The 16,869-nt window shown below is 32.3% G+C and overlaps 2 protein-coding genes across 2 annotated transcripts; one reads left to right on the top strand and one right to left on the bottom strand.

Moving 5' to 3' along the window:
- The first annotated feature begins 2,303 nt into the window (after positions 1-2,303).
- Positions 2,304-6,838, top strand: LOC117921716 (shikimate O-hydroxycinnamoyltransferase-like). The gene is made up of 2 exons (XM_034839676.1): positions 2,304-2,788; positions 5,743-6,838. Exons 1-2 carry the CDS (start codon positions 2,357-2,359, stop codon positions 6,724-6,726), a joined length of 1,416 nt encoding a protein of 471 aa, XP_034695567.1. The 5' UTR covers positions 2,304-2,356; the 3' UTR covers positions 6,727-6,838.
- A 7,111-nt stretch (positions 6,839-13,949) lies between these two features.
- LOC117922659 (shikimate O-hydroxycinnamoyltransferase-like) lies at positions 13,950-15,863 on the bottom strand. Its single transcript, XM_034840832.1, has 2 exons — positions 15,411-15,863; positions 13,950-15,094 (listed from the first exon to the last, which is right to left on the bottom strand). The coding sequence occupies exons 1-2, from the start codon at positions 15,840-15,842 to the stop codon at positions 14,126-14,128; spliced, it is 1,401 nt and encodes a 466-aa protein (XP_034696723.1). The 5' UTR covers positions 15,843-15,863; the 3' UTR covers positions 13,950-14,125.
- Positions 15,864-16,869: the final 1,006 nt, after the last annotated feature.

Below are 16,869 nucleotides of genomic sequence, written 5' to 3'. Positions count from 1 at the left end.
GTTGGAGGAACAAAGAAAGAAATGGTTGATTGTACTAGTAGACCTAACAGGATGGTATATATTTTAAAATTTGAGAAAAGTTAGAATATTCTCATGCTCATCACAGAGCCACTTTCCTCGCTTTGCTATATAAATAATATTTCCAATGTGTGGAGCTTATCATGTAAAGTAAATCAACTATTCAAATTAAGAATATTCTTATAGATCAATTAAATTAAATTAAAGTTTAATTTTTTGAAAAATTTCCAAATTTTACTTTTCAACATCCCCTCCTTTAATTTAATTCCTAATTCTAATTTGACTTGTATTTTCATTGTTCAATGAATTGGACTACTGTTTTTATTCTAATTTTTGACTTGTATTTTCATTGTTCAATGAATCGAATGACTTTTCTTTAATTCCTTAGTAATGCATAATTACATCATTGGTCACATTCATCATTATTTTAGGTTTTTTATTTTATTTATTATTTATTTTTTTATTTATTAATAATGAGTTTGTTCATTCTTCTTTAGTAAAAGTCTTATTGGAATAATTTATTCTTTTTTTTTCTTTTTTAATCTCTCTTCATGGATTTGTAATGGTTCCATAAATTAATCTTTATCATAGAATCTAAATTATTGATGGAATGAAAAATGACAATTATCTTAGGTCTTTGTATTTGGAGTCAATCTATTAGATATATTTCTAATACAAACCTTAACAAAAATAAATAATATTCTTGTTTTGTTGATTCATTAAATTATTAATACAAAAATTAAAAAGAAATTGTGGAAATTGATTCCACAAGTAATTTAAAAATAGAATTTGAAATGTGAGGTTTTCTACGTCGGACTGCCCATCATTGACCAAGACAATTTTTTTTTTTTTTTTTTCTCCTGGACCGATGTCTAAATTAGGGACATTTTATGGAAGATGACAAGGACATGTTTGGGTAAAGCTAGAAAATTGCAAAATTCATGGGCCATACATATAATCCAAATTTTCAAAAGGTGGTTTGGAAAAACATTCACGCATGATGCATAAGATTCGTCTACAGTCCTTTGGGGTTGATATTTCTCTTGAAGATAACGTGTGTATGTATCATTAAAACCTAGTTTTCGAGAAAATCCAAATATTTTGTGGAAACTATATTTGGCGTAAAAAACAAGATAATTAAAGTCAATTGACTTGTATGCAGGGTCGACTAGAAGGTAAACGGGGGGGTGCCTTCAATAGGCTTATAAGGGAGAACCGAAAATTAAACCATGAGCACACTCATTCATGAAATGATGTTTACAACTTCGTTTGACATTTCCTGTAATGGATCCTATAGATAGCTAGAATATTAGAGAAATGACCAAAAATTTATTAAGAAACAAAGGTTGGCACAAGATTCCATATTTTAAGGGGATGACTTTTGGTTAAAAATTTATGAGACCGAGATCCTTGGATGAAAGATAAAATGCTTTGTCCTAAATAATACATCCAAGGTGTCTTCTTAAGTAAGAGAAAGAAATGTTTAAAAAAAAACAAGGTCGGGCATGCATTTTTTGTATTAGTTCAAAGGTTCAATTGCAAAAAAATGTGATTATAAGGAATTCGGACAATTGAATATGCATGATTAAATTCTAATCATTTAATGACAATACAAGTAAATGATAAGAGTAATTAAGATACAAACATTATCTTGTTGATGATGTTTTTTTGATAAGTTAAAAAATAAAACGGACATCGAATCCCTCAATTGAGACTATAAAGGTGAGGAAGGCAAAAATTTTAAAAACTCACAACACGTCTTTCTGTTTTTTATAATTTTAAGTAGAAGTTGTTTAGAAATAGTGGTTTTTATTTTTATTTTTAAGAACAAAAGGTGGTTGGGAAATCAGGAAACTTACCGGTGGGTTTTTCATTACAAAATCAACAAGAAGTTGGAGTTCTGAAAATCGCGGTGATTACTTTTTATACAAAAAAAGATTCAAATTTCATAATAATTCAATGCATGGGGATATATTTTTTTTTTGTATGATTAATTATATAATTGAAAAATGTTAATTATTTTGAGAGTTTGGGATTCAACAGTACCCCCACCAAGTATAGCATTTGTTGTTTCGTGGAAACACCCAGCAAGTATCACATATTTTTTTATTTTTTATTGTTCTCGAGACCAACAAATGGTTGGGCAACATTCAAGGATCGGCTAGCTCATTGGACAAAATTTTTTTAATATAAGCTAAAATGTTTAATGGGACAAATTCCTAGTGCCCTGGACCCTATAAAACCAGTATTCCTCGACTCCTCGATCTCAAGAGTAAAGACCATCTCTATATTAATTTCCTTGTCTAGCTACACGGTTTCCAAGTCATAGGGAGAAAGCATGGGTGGTGGAGGAGACTTCATGGTAACAGTGAGCAGGAAGGAGGTAGTGGCGGCTGCGCTGCCTGTGCAGGAGTACTGGCTGCCACAATCTAACCTGGACTTGCTTTTGCCTCCAGTAGATGTGGGTGTGTTTTTCTGTTACAAGAAGCCACATGGGAGTGGGAATGGAGGTGATGAATTGAGGTTTGGATCCATGGTTAGGGTTGTGAAGGAGGCCTTGGCCCAAGCACTGGTGTCCTATTATGCATTTGCAGGCGAGGTTGTGAGTAACTCAGTGGGTGAGCCTGAGCTTCTATGCAACAACCGCGGGGTGGATTTCACAGAGGCCTATGCGGATGTGCAACTACAAGACCTCAATTTGTATAACCCTGATGACAGCATTGAAGGCAAGCTTGTCCCTAAGAAGAAGAATGGAGTCCTGTCAGTACAGGTAACTCTCTCTCTCTCTTTCTCTAGAATGGAGTCCTCTCAGTACAGGTAACTCTCTCTCTCTCTTTCTCTAGAATGGAGTCCTCTCAGTACAGGTAACTCTCTCTCTCTCTCTCTCCCCCTCTCCCTCTCATCTTACCTCATGGTGAAAATCTCTCTGTTGGGTGGCAAATGTACGTGTGACTATCTCACGGTGAACATGTATTTGTCTCCGTCTTCGCGTATATCTCGTGGCGTATACTCTCTTTCACCCTTTCTATATATATATAATTCTCTCTCTCAACGTATATAACTCTCTCTCTTTCTCTCTCTACGTATGCATGTTTATTTGAATATGTGTATCTTACAATGAACATACATGTGTTTCTCTGTCACGTATATTATATAATTTATATTCTCTTTATTTCTTTGTATGTATGTTATTTTTCTAACAAATTTATAAAATAAAAGGCAAGAACAAGGGATCAAACATAACTTCGATAATTATTTTAAATTCTCAATTTTAGAAACAAAAATTGGAAGCTAAAAAATAATTCTATTTATATAGATCCACCCACCTCCTCTCTTTGCCAAATCAATAGTAATTTGTGAACATTGCGATTCATAAAATATTACTAAGAAAATTATTAAAAAAAAGGTTTTTTTTTATATGTGATCATCAAACATGTTTTTTTTTTTTTTATATAATAAAAATGAATTTAAAACGATTAGTGTTCATTTGGACATCCTTCATATATATATATATATATATATATATATATATATATATATATATATATATATATAAAGAAAACAATACTAATTTTTGTATATATAAGATATGTTTATATTGACAAGGTGATATTTTTAAAAATTATCTTAAAAGAAATTAAGATGTTAACAAATTTTGTATGAGATATTTTACTTCTTATATAGAATTCATTTGGATGTCTATTTTTAAAAATAAAAATAAGATGTGTGTCCGAACCCATACTTAGGTATTGTCCGAATATATTTCCTATTTTTTTTTTAAATAGAAAACCTCTATAAAATTTAGGAACACTAACATAAAAATGATTGGATTTACTTTATATTTTATAAAACCTAGTTTTAAAGATTTTTAGACTCGATTTAGAATTTTTTTAATAATATTTTAATCTTTTAAAATAGTTTTTAAAAATAATTATCTTTTAAAAATATGTTTATGGGAGTTCTTATATTTTAAATAGAATTTATGACTATTTTTATTTTTAAAATAAAATAAATTCAAATGAAACCTTATGCTCTCAAATTACATAAATTGTAAAATTAGAAGTACATATGAACCTAAGTTTAAGGATGATAATAAGGTAGATTATTATTATTTTTTTATGGTAATAGCCCTACCTTTAAAGGTACAAGTTCAAGATAAGTATAAATAGATCGGGATATGATTTTGTTCAATTATTGATTTTTTCTTTTTGAAGCTTTTTTAACATATATAAAATATTTTTTTTTATTAAAAAATTATAAATATTTTGAAGATTTATTTATTTATATATTATATTTAATTTATTATTTTAAAAATAAGAAAAATTGAAAAATATAATAAAGGAATCTTGGGGGATGTGAGTTGCCCTGTATCCAAGGAAGAAAATATCGTGATATTTCGGCGATATAATATCGTGTATCGAAGGGTTTCGACACGATATTTCATGGAGAAATATGGGTCGCGAGAAATCGGCGATTTTTTCCGATATATCGCGTGGTCAACGCGGGTCAACGCCTCCCCCTATTTCCTTCCTTGCTGCCGAGAGGATTTGAACCCCAAACAAAAGGTTTGGGGTTCACCCACATACCACCTGGGCTAACTTGCCCTTTGCTAAATAATATGCAACCCATATATATATACTCAAACTCATTATATAAAGAAAATATAAGAATATTTTAAAGAGCAAATTAATTATAATTATTTTGTAATTAAATGCAAAGTCTTTTAATTAATTACCAAAAATATAAAATTATATAATTTTCTTCATAATGTTTTTAATATCATTAATAATTAATTAAATATTAAAAAATTATATATATATCATTATTTATTTTATATTGTTTAATACAATTGAATTAAATGGATCATATTTTAATACTAATATATATTTTAAAATTAGACATATTATAATCAAATATCATAATATTAGGTATAATTTAATAATAAATGTATACTTATAAAATTCATATTTTTATCGATGCATACGATATTATTATCAAATATGTATAAATCATGTTATACATATATCAAAATTTTCAATAAAATAACTTTAAAATGTCTATTATACTTCTAATTATATTATTATGATGTTTTCCTTACATTTTTATGATTTTTTAACAATTTTAAGTTTACTGATATTTTTTTCCAAAATGTCCACCGATATATCTCCGATATATCCGATATATCCGATATATCCGTAAAATCGAAATACCGATATATCCGTGATTACCGATATTTTCATCCTTGCCTGTATCCTGTCCTCTTTATTTCTTTATTTTTTATAGGATAGAAATAGATACAAATAAATGGAATGAGGTGACATGCCAAACCTAGCCCCTTCCCTTACCAACTTAATTTCCGTAGGGTGTTGACTCCAAAATAAGAAAAGAAACAACTAGTAAGAAATTCATTTTTCTTGCAATGGATCCACGCATCTGAAGCATTTTCAATCAAAGAAGTTGATATTCTCGAAGAAATGATGTTGAAGATTGATGGCCATAATTTCAGATAAGAAGACACATAAATTGACTAAGGCACAAATTAAAACACTGTATTTATGGTTTAACGTAGTATGAGGCAGAGGAAAACAAGGACGAAAATCTTTTCTGCAATCCGATCTTGGGTTTTCATACTTACTCGCTTTCATTATACAAAAAGCTTTATTTCTTTCAACTCTTAGCATATGTGAACCCTAATTAATTGTAATCCTAATGAACTAATGACAGGTGACTGAGCTCAAATGTGGCGGAGCTGTGGTGGGTTGTACATTTGATCATCGCATAGCAGACGCCTATTCTGCCAATTTGTTCCTCGTTTCATGGGCTGAGATGGCTCAGTCCAAGCCATTATCTGTAATACCATCTTTCAGGCGCTCTCTTCTCAACCCTCGACGTCCAGGTTCCTACCATCCGTCCCTCGATGAGATGTACGTCCCCATCTCAGCCTTACCTCCTCCCAAGGCTCCGCAGCCCGGTGCTGACCATCTCATAAGCCGCCTTTACTATGTGAGTGCTGAACAGCTCAGTCTGCTCCAAACACTAGCCAGCAGCGGCGGAATCCGCAAGAGGACTAAGCTAGAGTCTCTCAGTGCATTTTTATGGAAGATGGTAGCCAAAAGTGCTGTCATGGAGAATGCAAACAAAAAGATATGCAAGATGGGCATTGTGGTAGATGGAAGAGGGCGGTTAAGCAGTGGGGATGAAGATAAAACGGCTCTGATGGCCACTTACTTTGGAAATGTACTGTCCATTCCCTTTGGTGAGAAGATAATTGGTGACCTGAAAGAGCAACCATTGAGTTGGGTGGCAGATGCAGTGCACGACTACCTAGAAAGGGCAGTGACCAAGGAGCATTTCTTGGGCCTCATAGATTGGGTGGAGGCTCACCGTCCAGAGCCGGCTTTAGCAAAAATATACTGCAGTGGCAGTAGCGATGGACCAGCATTTGTGGTGTCATCAGGGCAGAGATTCCCTGCGTCAAAGGTGGACTTCGGGTGGGGAAGACCGGCTCTTGGGTCATACCATTTTCCATGGGGTGGGGATGCTGGGTACGTGATGCCAATGCCGAGTCCGGCAAGAGATGGCGACTGGGTGGTGTACATGCATCTGCTGAATGACCAGATAGAGTTGATTGAGAATCAGGGAGCTCATATCTTTAGGCCTTTAACATCCGATTATCTTAAATTAGCTGACTTCCCTCACCGAAGTTAATTAGCAATATGGCTGACACATATATGTCTGCACGTAAATGTATTAATGTAGCACCTTGAACTGCCACTTAATAACTTTTATTTAATTTATGAAAGTTAAAGAGTTGTATCAATTTATTATTGTCGGTTCATCCATTTGATCAGAATTTACTCCCTCGACACCCAACATGATCAATATAGAAATGAAGGGAAAAGTTTTTGAATACACAATTCCGATTTTGATACAAATTAGGTCAGTAGTTCTTGCAATCATAAATGATGTTACCTTTTTATTTTTCCCAACTTTTCTACATAACGAAATGATAATAACGACCCAAAGTGGCCCTATACAGTGATAAAGTGACACATCTTACATAATGTTTGAGCGTAAAACAACTCGTGGCATTTGCAGAATCATGAAGCCAATCTCTATATTAAGTTAATTATTTAATTTTAATTAATTTTACATTTGTTATCCTTTATTTCATATTTTATAATTTTATAATAAAATATATAACTTAAATTTCACTTGGTTAACAAGTGTTATAGTGAGCACTATATATATATATATATATATATATATATAGAGAGAGAGAGAGAGAGAGAGAGAGAGAGAGGATAACACTAGATTTTAACATGAAAAATCTTCAAAAGAGATAAAAACCCATGAGCCTACAAGTGATCAAATGCATCCACTATGAAAAACAACCAACCAAATCTAAGGATTTACCTAGCATAAGTCCAATCCTTCATGAACTACTTGACCAACACCTTTTCATTTCAGCTACATGTTTTCTTCTTCTAGGGCATACTTGAACTTCATACTAAGGTTGATCTCAACATTTTCTTAAACCTTAATTAAGAAGAAAATAAGTTTTCATTTAAATGCAAACCAATGAGAACATGAGAGATGAATGAAAGAAATGAATCAACCAATTTTTAAGGAAATCTAATTGAAAAATTAATTTATAAATCAAAGTGAGGGGAATTTTCTTGGAGACTAAATACTCTCGGTTTGGATTGGAGAGAGCTCCGGGGAGTGTGACAGACAATTGTTAGTGTTCTACAACCTTGAAATGAAAATTTTGGGTTTATATAGGGAAAGAGAGCCCTTAATCCAATGGTTAAAAATATGATCCAACAAAACATGGATTGATCCTACATAAAATTAGATCAATCTTGAAACAAGGCATACATAGAAGAATAAAACTACATGCCCAAGTATCTCAAAGTTTTTTTAAAAGATTTTATTAATTTGAAAATTTTGGTTGATTTGATTTCATCCATTCACTATCTCCACTACCTTAACCTCTTAAGTGTTTTAAGCACATTGATCTTCAAAAGGCAAGTAGTTCGAGGAAGGACTTGGAAGATCCATGTTAGGAGTATGCTTAGGAGTTTTTGATTTTGAATTACCAACTTAACTAAAGCACTCACAATCTCTTCATTTGGCAATTCTTACATGAAAGAGTACAAGTATACCCCATCCACTTTTATATAAGGCATGCTCACTTAGCCATCCAACCTTATATTAATCTAGGTATTACAAATCCTGTTATTAGAACTCAATAATAATAATACTATAGTAATAATAACCCCTGCAAAGCATGGTAGGGGACAGTGCTTGGACCACGGCTTTCTTCAGAACCCCAACCATGGACCCAAAGGTGAAGCCATCACCTCCATTAACACTCTGATGGGTTTTTTTGTAACAGAAAAACACGCTCACATATACAGGAGGCATAACCAAATCAAGGTTAGATAGGGGCAGCAAATGCAGGAGCATTGGCAGCCCTCCTGCTACAACCTCTTTCCTGGTCACAATTACAGTGAAGTCTCCTCCACCACCCATGGTTTTCAGCTAAGAGAGAGAGAGAAACGGAAAAATGGGAATGGTTTGTAGAGGGGATGAGGAGTGGTGGATTTATCGACGACTAGGAAGCAACCAAAGAGATCTCTATGCGTAGATCCACTTTGGCTTGTGATGGAAAGACTTTGGTGACATGAGAGCGAAGTTTTTTTGTGTCATTGGCATAAAAGATGAAAATATCAGTAATTACGGATAAATCGATACTTTAATTATATGGATATGTCGAAGATATGTCAACGAATATTTTGACACAAAATATCGATGATGACGTAAAAATTAATAAAAAAATTAAAAAATTCTAAAAAATTATATAAGAAATAAAAATAGATATTTTAAAGTTATTTTTTTTAAACTTTATAAATATACATTTATTATTAAGTTGCATTATAGATTATTTTACAATATTATTATGATAATATGTCTAATTTTAAAATATATTTACTATTAAAATTATGATCCATTTTAATTTAAATGTGTTCAATGATATCAAATAAATAATAATATATGTATAATTTTTTAATGTTTATATTTATTATATTTAATAAATATATAGATTATATAAAAAAGACCTATTAAGAAAATTATCTTTTTATATTTTTGGAAATAAATTAAATAAAATATAAAAATAAAATAATTATAATTTATTTATTTAATAATAAAAAATCGAAAAATCAATGAAAAATCGATAAAATATCCAAAAATATTAGTTGATGGATATATCTTCCCGAATTTTGTGTCGGTATCCATGGATATTGGATATATCAGTAATATATCCAAATATTTTAATCTCTGACATTTGTCATTGACTCACTGCCCATTGCTGGGCGTGTTGACATGAGTCATTGACTCACTGCCCATTGCTAGACGTGTTTCCTACTTTGAAGGTGTTAGAACTCACAAGCCTTGTGGAAAGATTGTATTGTCTACGTATAAAAATTTCAGTTTCACGAGCAACAAAGAACTTGCCTTTTTTGACTCTGTGCGTGCAAGATTTTTCATTCAACCAAAAATAAAATTTTTAGGTGAGGTTTAAAATGTTGGGAAATATTACTGGTATTTGATTAAAATATCATCAATATTTCTTCGAATATTGATGATGTCGGCAACAAAAATCTCTACTAAAAGCTCGATTGTAAAGATGAGATCAAATAGTAAGTTCTTACTAGCAAAAAGTTTGTTTGGTGTTGTTTTTGAAAATTGATTTTAGTAATTTTCAAGTATTAGAAATATTAAAAATACTATTATTTTTAAAAGTGAACCTAACCGGTCCAACCAGTAGGTGAACCCGTTTTTTGTTTGGACTGCTGTCGAAGACTTGAAGAGTACACGTACTTGTATATATACTGCTGCTATAAACCATGAGTCTTGGATGTGGGATTCTCTCAAATAAGGCAGTAAGCCACTATGGTGGGTAACCCTTTTGATATATAATATTGAAAATTTTTATATGAATCCTCTTTTTAAAATTTTATCATATAAAACATTTAAACAAATATAAATATTTAGTTATTTATATTCAATTTTATTTTTATAATAAGTATGAAAATACTATAATTAATTAATATAATAATTTTAAAATTTTAAAATAATAAAATACATAGAAAAATTAAATATTCTATTTTTTCTTTCATCTTAAATATATCTTTATACTTAAATATTTACATGTTTTATTCAATATATTAATATATTCATATTTATATTTATAATTTAATTTGGTATATCAAATTTTAAAAATAAAATATTATTAAAAACAATAATGATATATTTTAAATTTTATAAAATATAAATTTTATATTTATGACGTTATTGATTCGATCGCGATTTGACTACTGGTCTAACAATTGAATCGTGAATCGATAATTTTTTCAGTTTAATGATCGGTCCGATTTTGAAAATATTGAAAAATATTTCATAAAATTACTATCAAACGAACTCTAAATCTTCAATTTTTTTATTCTCCTTGAGTTTTACAAACCAATATTTAGATCAACATTCTAATTAAGAAACTTGATTTTAATTAAATTTGTTATAAATAAAATAGAAACTTAATCTTACTGAATTTTTTTTAAATAAAATTCAAATATAGTAGATATCAAGTCACTATAATAAGTCCTTTGAAAATAAAGCTTAAACTTGATTCTAATTAAGTTTTTTTTTGTAAATTAAACTTAATCATAGTGTTATTAAAATTATGATAATTAAATTTTTTTATAAATCAAACTTAACTCTAGTGCAATGGAGGTGATCATCCTTAATGAGAATCTAACACGAGTTAATTACTTTGTAATGATTAAAATTTAATCATCGTCACGTGAAATATCCGCGTATGCATCAAGTTGTAGCTCCTAATGGGATAGCGGTAAGACGTTGTCAATCGATATAAAAGGGTAGGCCTGATAAGGCTACTAGCTAGCTTACTATGGAAAATAAAAGAGAGGAAAATATCAATTCATATAAAGTCAAAAGTTTTCACAATATTATATAATGAATCAAATTAATTTAGTTAAGTTAGCTAGGAATATGACACCTATAACAATTGATAGATCAGTTCCATGGTTAAAAGCAACCACCCACCCCAGCTACCTTACATCCTTAATTTATCAACCTTATTATTTCATCAAATCAATTTGGGGTCTTTAGTATGACAAGATTGAATTTAAATCCATTTATATAAGTTGGATTTTTGTTTAACATGACTTATATTATGAAAGTCTTTTAATGGCTCTTCTTCTATAATGGGGATATTTTTTTTCTTGGAAGTGATGATGGATTTTCATGTTTGGCTCAAGGGTTTGATTGACAATTTAAGCTTAGAAAAGAGTTTTCTATTGGGTATTGTGATAGCCGAAGTGCCATACTTTGAACTAGCTAAAAATTAGATGTTCCATAAGAATATTAAATATACTGATGTTAGAATGCATTTTATTAAGAATGTGATTACATAGGGTGTTATTGTAGTGAAAAAGATTCTTATAATGGATAATCCATCAAATATGATATGACTATACTCATTTTTACATTTAATTAAGTTCATATATTATTTAAACTTAATTGGTGTTGGTAGTATTTTAAGGTCCCTTAAGGGTATTGTAACATAAATGACTTTCGAGTTTATTCAAAGCTTATTAATTTTGAGCCAATGTGAACATTGTTGAAAAATGTCTCACATTTTGATTTCAGTCAATAGGTAAGTCATTGATATTTTCTTTATAGGATATATGCATTAAGTCATTGATTTCAGTCAATAGGTAAGTCATTGAATTTCCCTATTGTCATTAAGGAAATATCTAATAGCAATATATTCTTTTAGAAATAAATATTTTTGATAATTATATAATTAGTTTTCTATAAGAAATATTGCTATGTAATTAGGAATATATATAGAAAGAAATTTTAGCTGAGAGAAAGCCTACTTTTTTTTGGATATAATTGAGACTTCGGGATTAAAGGAACTCTAGAGTAGTAATATCTTTTAATAATAATGGAAGTTCTTTTTTACTATCGCCTATAGATATAAGTTTTAGGCTAAATCAAGTAAATAATTATATACTTAAGATATTTTCTATTTTCATTATCTTATTTTTATATCCCTATTATTATTCTTTGTCATAGTTTTTCACAAGACAATAACTAGCTAGTTTTCCACATTCCCACCATGGAGAAATAACTAGCTAGTTATTCAAACAATTAAACCATGAAAAATGCCAATTCTTTCAACAAACCCAGCAATTTATCGGGCGTTCATATGTCAATGTTTCCACCAACCCAGCAACTTGAATGTCAAATTAATGTGGATAAATTGTTGATGCATGCAGCAGAAATTAAATAACATTTGAAAGGTCAAAACCCTCCAAATTAATTAAGATATATCTGGATAACATTATAGTAGTTGTTGTTTCAGTTAAGATATGTCAAGGATCCGTTTTCTTTTCTGAAGCTTGTAACTATTGGCTGCCCATCATTTCAAAGATGTGATAAGACTTAAAACGAACGATTTTTCAAACAATCCAACATTTTCAACAAAGGCATGGATGCCTTTCCTATACAAGAGAGATGCATTGATTCATTCAGGGTTGGCACACTATCAATTATATAGAAATATCTAGGCTACCTATAAGTCACTGTCATACTTCCATTGATACCAATATCTCAATTACCAAACCTTATCAGTTCCACTGTCGTGGAGGAAGAAAGAGTGACCCAGTTCCACACATGGACTATAGAGTACGTTGTACACCACCACACAACCTTTGTAATTAAGTATCAGTCTGGTATGGCCCATGCTTGCGTTCTTTGGTAGGATCATTGCAATTAAAGACAGAATTAATTTGAAATTTCATACTAGGTATGGGTATCAGGTATCAGGGGGTCAATATTCAATCGATCAATTAAATACGTAAAATGGTAAAGTGTCTCTTTCTCATGTCATGCAGGGGTGTTTTCCAGAGATTTTCTGTCTTTGAACTCGTCTCTTTGCAGAAATTTCCAGAGATCAATTAAATATATATACCTTCGTGTCTAGCATAGGTATGTATATTATGCTGTGTAGTTTTCCAGATATTTTCTGTCAATGAACTCCTCTTCCAAACTCAAATAGGAAGTGAAACCCGTCATGGAGTATGCAATGGTGTTGAAGTTATCAATTATGTACCATTTGATTGAATCAAATAATTTTAAGTTATGTTTGGTTCCAGGAAATTTTAGGGAAAATGCAAGAGAAAGAAAATATAATGGAAAAAAAAAGTGAAGGAAAATAAAAAATAGATTAAAAGTCGATAATTTTTTTTTTTTATTTTACTTCAAACTCATTTTATTTATTTTAACTCATCAATATAAAGATTGAATAATTTAAAAATACATAAATTTTTAATTAGTTTTAATTATATTTGATTTTCTTTTATATTTTTTATAGGACAACTAAAAATGAAAAAATAATTTTTTTTTTTTGCATTTTTTTCTTTCTTTAGTATTTTTTGAGAACCAAACATAATTTCCAAGAAATTCCCAATTAACTTCTAAAATAACCCATCAATCATTTTCAGGAAATTAAGACAACTGCAATTGGAAAATGGCATCGCTTTCAAATTTCACTTTCATTCAGTTCGTGCGCCACTGAATTGATGAGCTATATATGCAACCAAAATATGTACCACAATTAGAAGCCATCTAACCTCTCATGAGTCATGACCGAGAGAAGCCACAAATTTATTAGCTACTTTTCCAAGGATCTTTGAACGCATCTCATTTGGTGATCTTGGAAGAAACCTAGGGTTTGGTATGGAAATTAATGTATCTCAGATCCTTTCTGCAGCCTTCTATTTATTTATTTATCCATTTCAAGGAGTCCCCGCCGTTGGGGTTTATGCGACAATATATACAACAAAATTAAGACGAATATTTTCATTCCTTCGTACCACTCTTGGTCTTTGTAGTCATTCTCATATACATCATTCAAACTTTCTTAACCACATCTACCTACACACATGCGTAACATACACATAAACCACTTGGAACTTTCATGTATATTGCTAACAGAGGGCAGGTATATGATCTATAATTTAAGATACTCAGATGCTAAAGGCCTAAAAATATGAGCAGCTTCCTTCTCAATCAAATCCATCTGGCCTTTCAAGAGGTGCATGTACACCACCCAGTCACCATCTCTGGCCGGACTTGGCATTGGCATCACGTACCCAGTTTCCCCTCCCCATGGAAAATGGTATGATCCCAGAGCCGGCCTACCCCACCCGAAATCCACCTTTGACACCGGGAATCTCTGCCCTGATGACATCACGAATGCTGGTTCATCGCTACTGCTACTGCAGTATATCTTTGTTAAAGCCGGTTCTGGCCGGTGAGCCTCCACCCAATCTATCAGCCCCAAGAAAAGCTCCTTTGTCGCTGCCCCTTCCAGATAGTCATGAACCGCATCTGCCACCCAACTCAATGGTTTCTCTTTCAACTCATGTATTGTCTTCTCACCAATGGCGATGGACAGCACATTTCCAAAGTAAGAGGCCATGGCTGTTTCTTTATCCTCGTCTCCAATGCTTAACCTCTGTCTTCCGTCCACCACAATGCCCATCTTGGATATCTGTTTGTTTGAATTTCCTACCACTGCAGCACTTTTGGCCACCATCTTCCACAGATATGCAGTGAGAGACTCTAGTTTAGTCCTCCTGTAGGAGCTACCCTTGCTGGTGGCTAGTGTTTGGAGTAGAATGATCTGTTCAGCCATGACATAGAAAAGGCGGCTTATGAGAGGATCAGCTTGGCGCTGCTGAGCTCTGGGAGGAGGTAAGGCTGAGTAGGGGATGTACATGTTGTCAATGGACGGATCATAGGATCCTGGATGTCGAGGGTTGAGGAGAGAGCGCCGGAAAGACGGTATTACGGATAATGGCTTGCATTGAGCGATCTCAGCCCATGAAACTAAGAACATATTGGTAGAATATGCATCTGCTATCCGATGATCAAACGTACAGGCTACCACAACTCCACCACATTTGAGCTCAGTTACCTGCCAATTGTTCATTTTTTTTTTTTTTTTTTCCAAAATAAGCCTATTAGGATTAGCATGTAGTTAGAGTAATTTTACCATGAGAGCATACACTGCAACTTAATTCTTTGAATATCCTTCACGGCAATGATCAATAAAAAAATGCGTGCATTCACATTAAAAATTCAGTATTAAGTTTTCTCGTGAGTTATTTCCTTTCTATTTTGAACCAAGAATGTGATCCACCAGCTTACACAACTAAAACTACATATTGTCCCATTAATGTTCAAATATGCTTATATGCTGTATTTTGATATTCAGGGAGGGAGAGGGTTACCTGGACAGAGAGAACGCCATGCTTTTTCTTAGGGACAAGCTTGCCTTCAATACTTTCGTCGGGGTTATACAAGTCGAGGTCTTTTAGCTTTACATCTGCGTAAGCCTCCAGGAAATCAACCCCATGGTTATTGCAGAGAAGCTCAGGCTCACCCAATGAGTTCGACAAAACTTCTCCTCCAAAAGCATAGTAGGGCACCAGTGCTTGGGCCATGGCTTCCTTCAGAACCCTGACCATGGACCCAAAGGTGAAGTTTTCACCTCCATTGACACTCTCATGGGGCTTCTTGTAACATAAAAACACGCTAACATCTAGTGGAGGCAAAAGCAAATCCAGGTTGGAGAGTGGTAGCCAATACTCCAGAATGGGCAGCACCGCTGCAACTATATCTTTCCTGGTCACAGTTACAGTGAAATCTCCTCCCCTGCCCATGGTTTCTACTTACGTTTTGTAAGCGTGTGTGGGTGAATGAGTGGGAGAGAGAAGAGAAGGGGATATGGATTTATAGGCACTAAGCACTGTGCCAACTTACACTTATGGCCAACAAAATTTGCTCTTTAATCAACCAGTTAGCCTTGAAGTTGTCCAATTCTTCGTCTTCTAGTCAATTAAACTGTACATATAGATATCTGACGGCAGGCTTGATCCATCTGTCCACGAAACAACAAAACGTTTTAACTGAAAAGAAACTATTAGGATGCGACAAAATACCTGACTGCGTCATAATAATATATATTATTAGGTAGGTAAACCATAGTTAAACGCCATAATGACACCAATTATTCAAACCATTAGCATCATGCATTAAAATATTGTGAATTTTTTTAATATTTTTTTAGAAATTAATTGAAGTTATCCAAATCAGATGCTACCTGATATGTTAAACCAAGTGATTATTGGACCAACCAAGAATATAATCATTTTTTTTGAACAATTAACTGGTCATGTACACATATCATTCATGTCACCATACGCTGTATAAACATTTTTTTGCCATTGAAAAGAAACTGCTCACTTGTTCAGAATAATGTGCTCGACTTTCAGAATTACCCAGCTATGACTTTCAGAATTTTGTACCTTCCTTTTTTTAGAGGCCCACTTGAGCCTACTAGTCATTCTAGAAATTAAGGAATAGATTTAAAAGGATGAACCATATGTTATTCCTTGCAGGCAGTATATTTTTATAGTGTTACGACGTTTGTTCTGACAAAAATCATTACACTATCCAAATGCAATAGAGGGAATAATTCACAGAAAAGGTTAGTGGTCGATTTCCTTCCATCCTTGAATTTTTGCACATTGCAAACATGGAGAGCTTGGGTCTGTTATCTCTTGTGCAGTAGTACTTTCCATGCTGGTGTAGATTATCTCTCACACAGATTTACTCTGCAAATTCCTTGGCAGATTTTTGGTTGCATGCTTATTTCCTTTATCAGCCCCCCACAAGCTAGTGAGTGGT

The sequence above is a fragment of the Vitis riparia genome, chromosome 9, assembly GCF_004353265.1.
Source record: "Vitis riparia cultivar Riparia Gloire de Montpellier isolate 1030 chromosome 9, EGFV_Vit.rip_1.0, whole genome shotgun sequence".
Taxonomy (NCBI): domain Eukaryota; kingdom Viridiplantae; phylum Streptophyta; class Magnoliopsida; order Vitales; family Vitaceae; genus Vitis; species Vitis riparia.
This window is presented reverse-complemented; position numbering and strand designations above follow the sequence as displayed.

Bases quoted from the DNA above. Each gene is read 5' to 3' on its own strand.
- LOC117921716 (XM_034839676.1), top strand. From the start codon at position 2,357: ATGGGTGGTGGAGGAGACTTCATGGTAACAGTGAGCAGGAAGGAGGTA. The intron at 2,789-5,742 runs GTAACTCTCTCT...AACTAATGACAG, and splicing joins ATGGAGTCCTGTCAGTACAG to GTGACTGAGCTCAAATGTGG.
- LOC117922659 (XM_034840832.1), bottom strand. From the start codon at position 15,842: ATGGGCAGGGGAGGAGATTTCACTGTAACTGTGACCAGGAAAGATATA. The intron at 15,095-15,410 runs GTAACCCTCTCC...AACAATTGGCAG, and splicing joins ATGGCGTTCTCTCTGTCCAG to GTAACTGAGCTCAAATGTGG.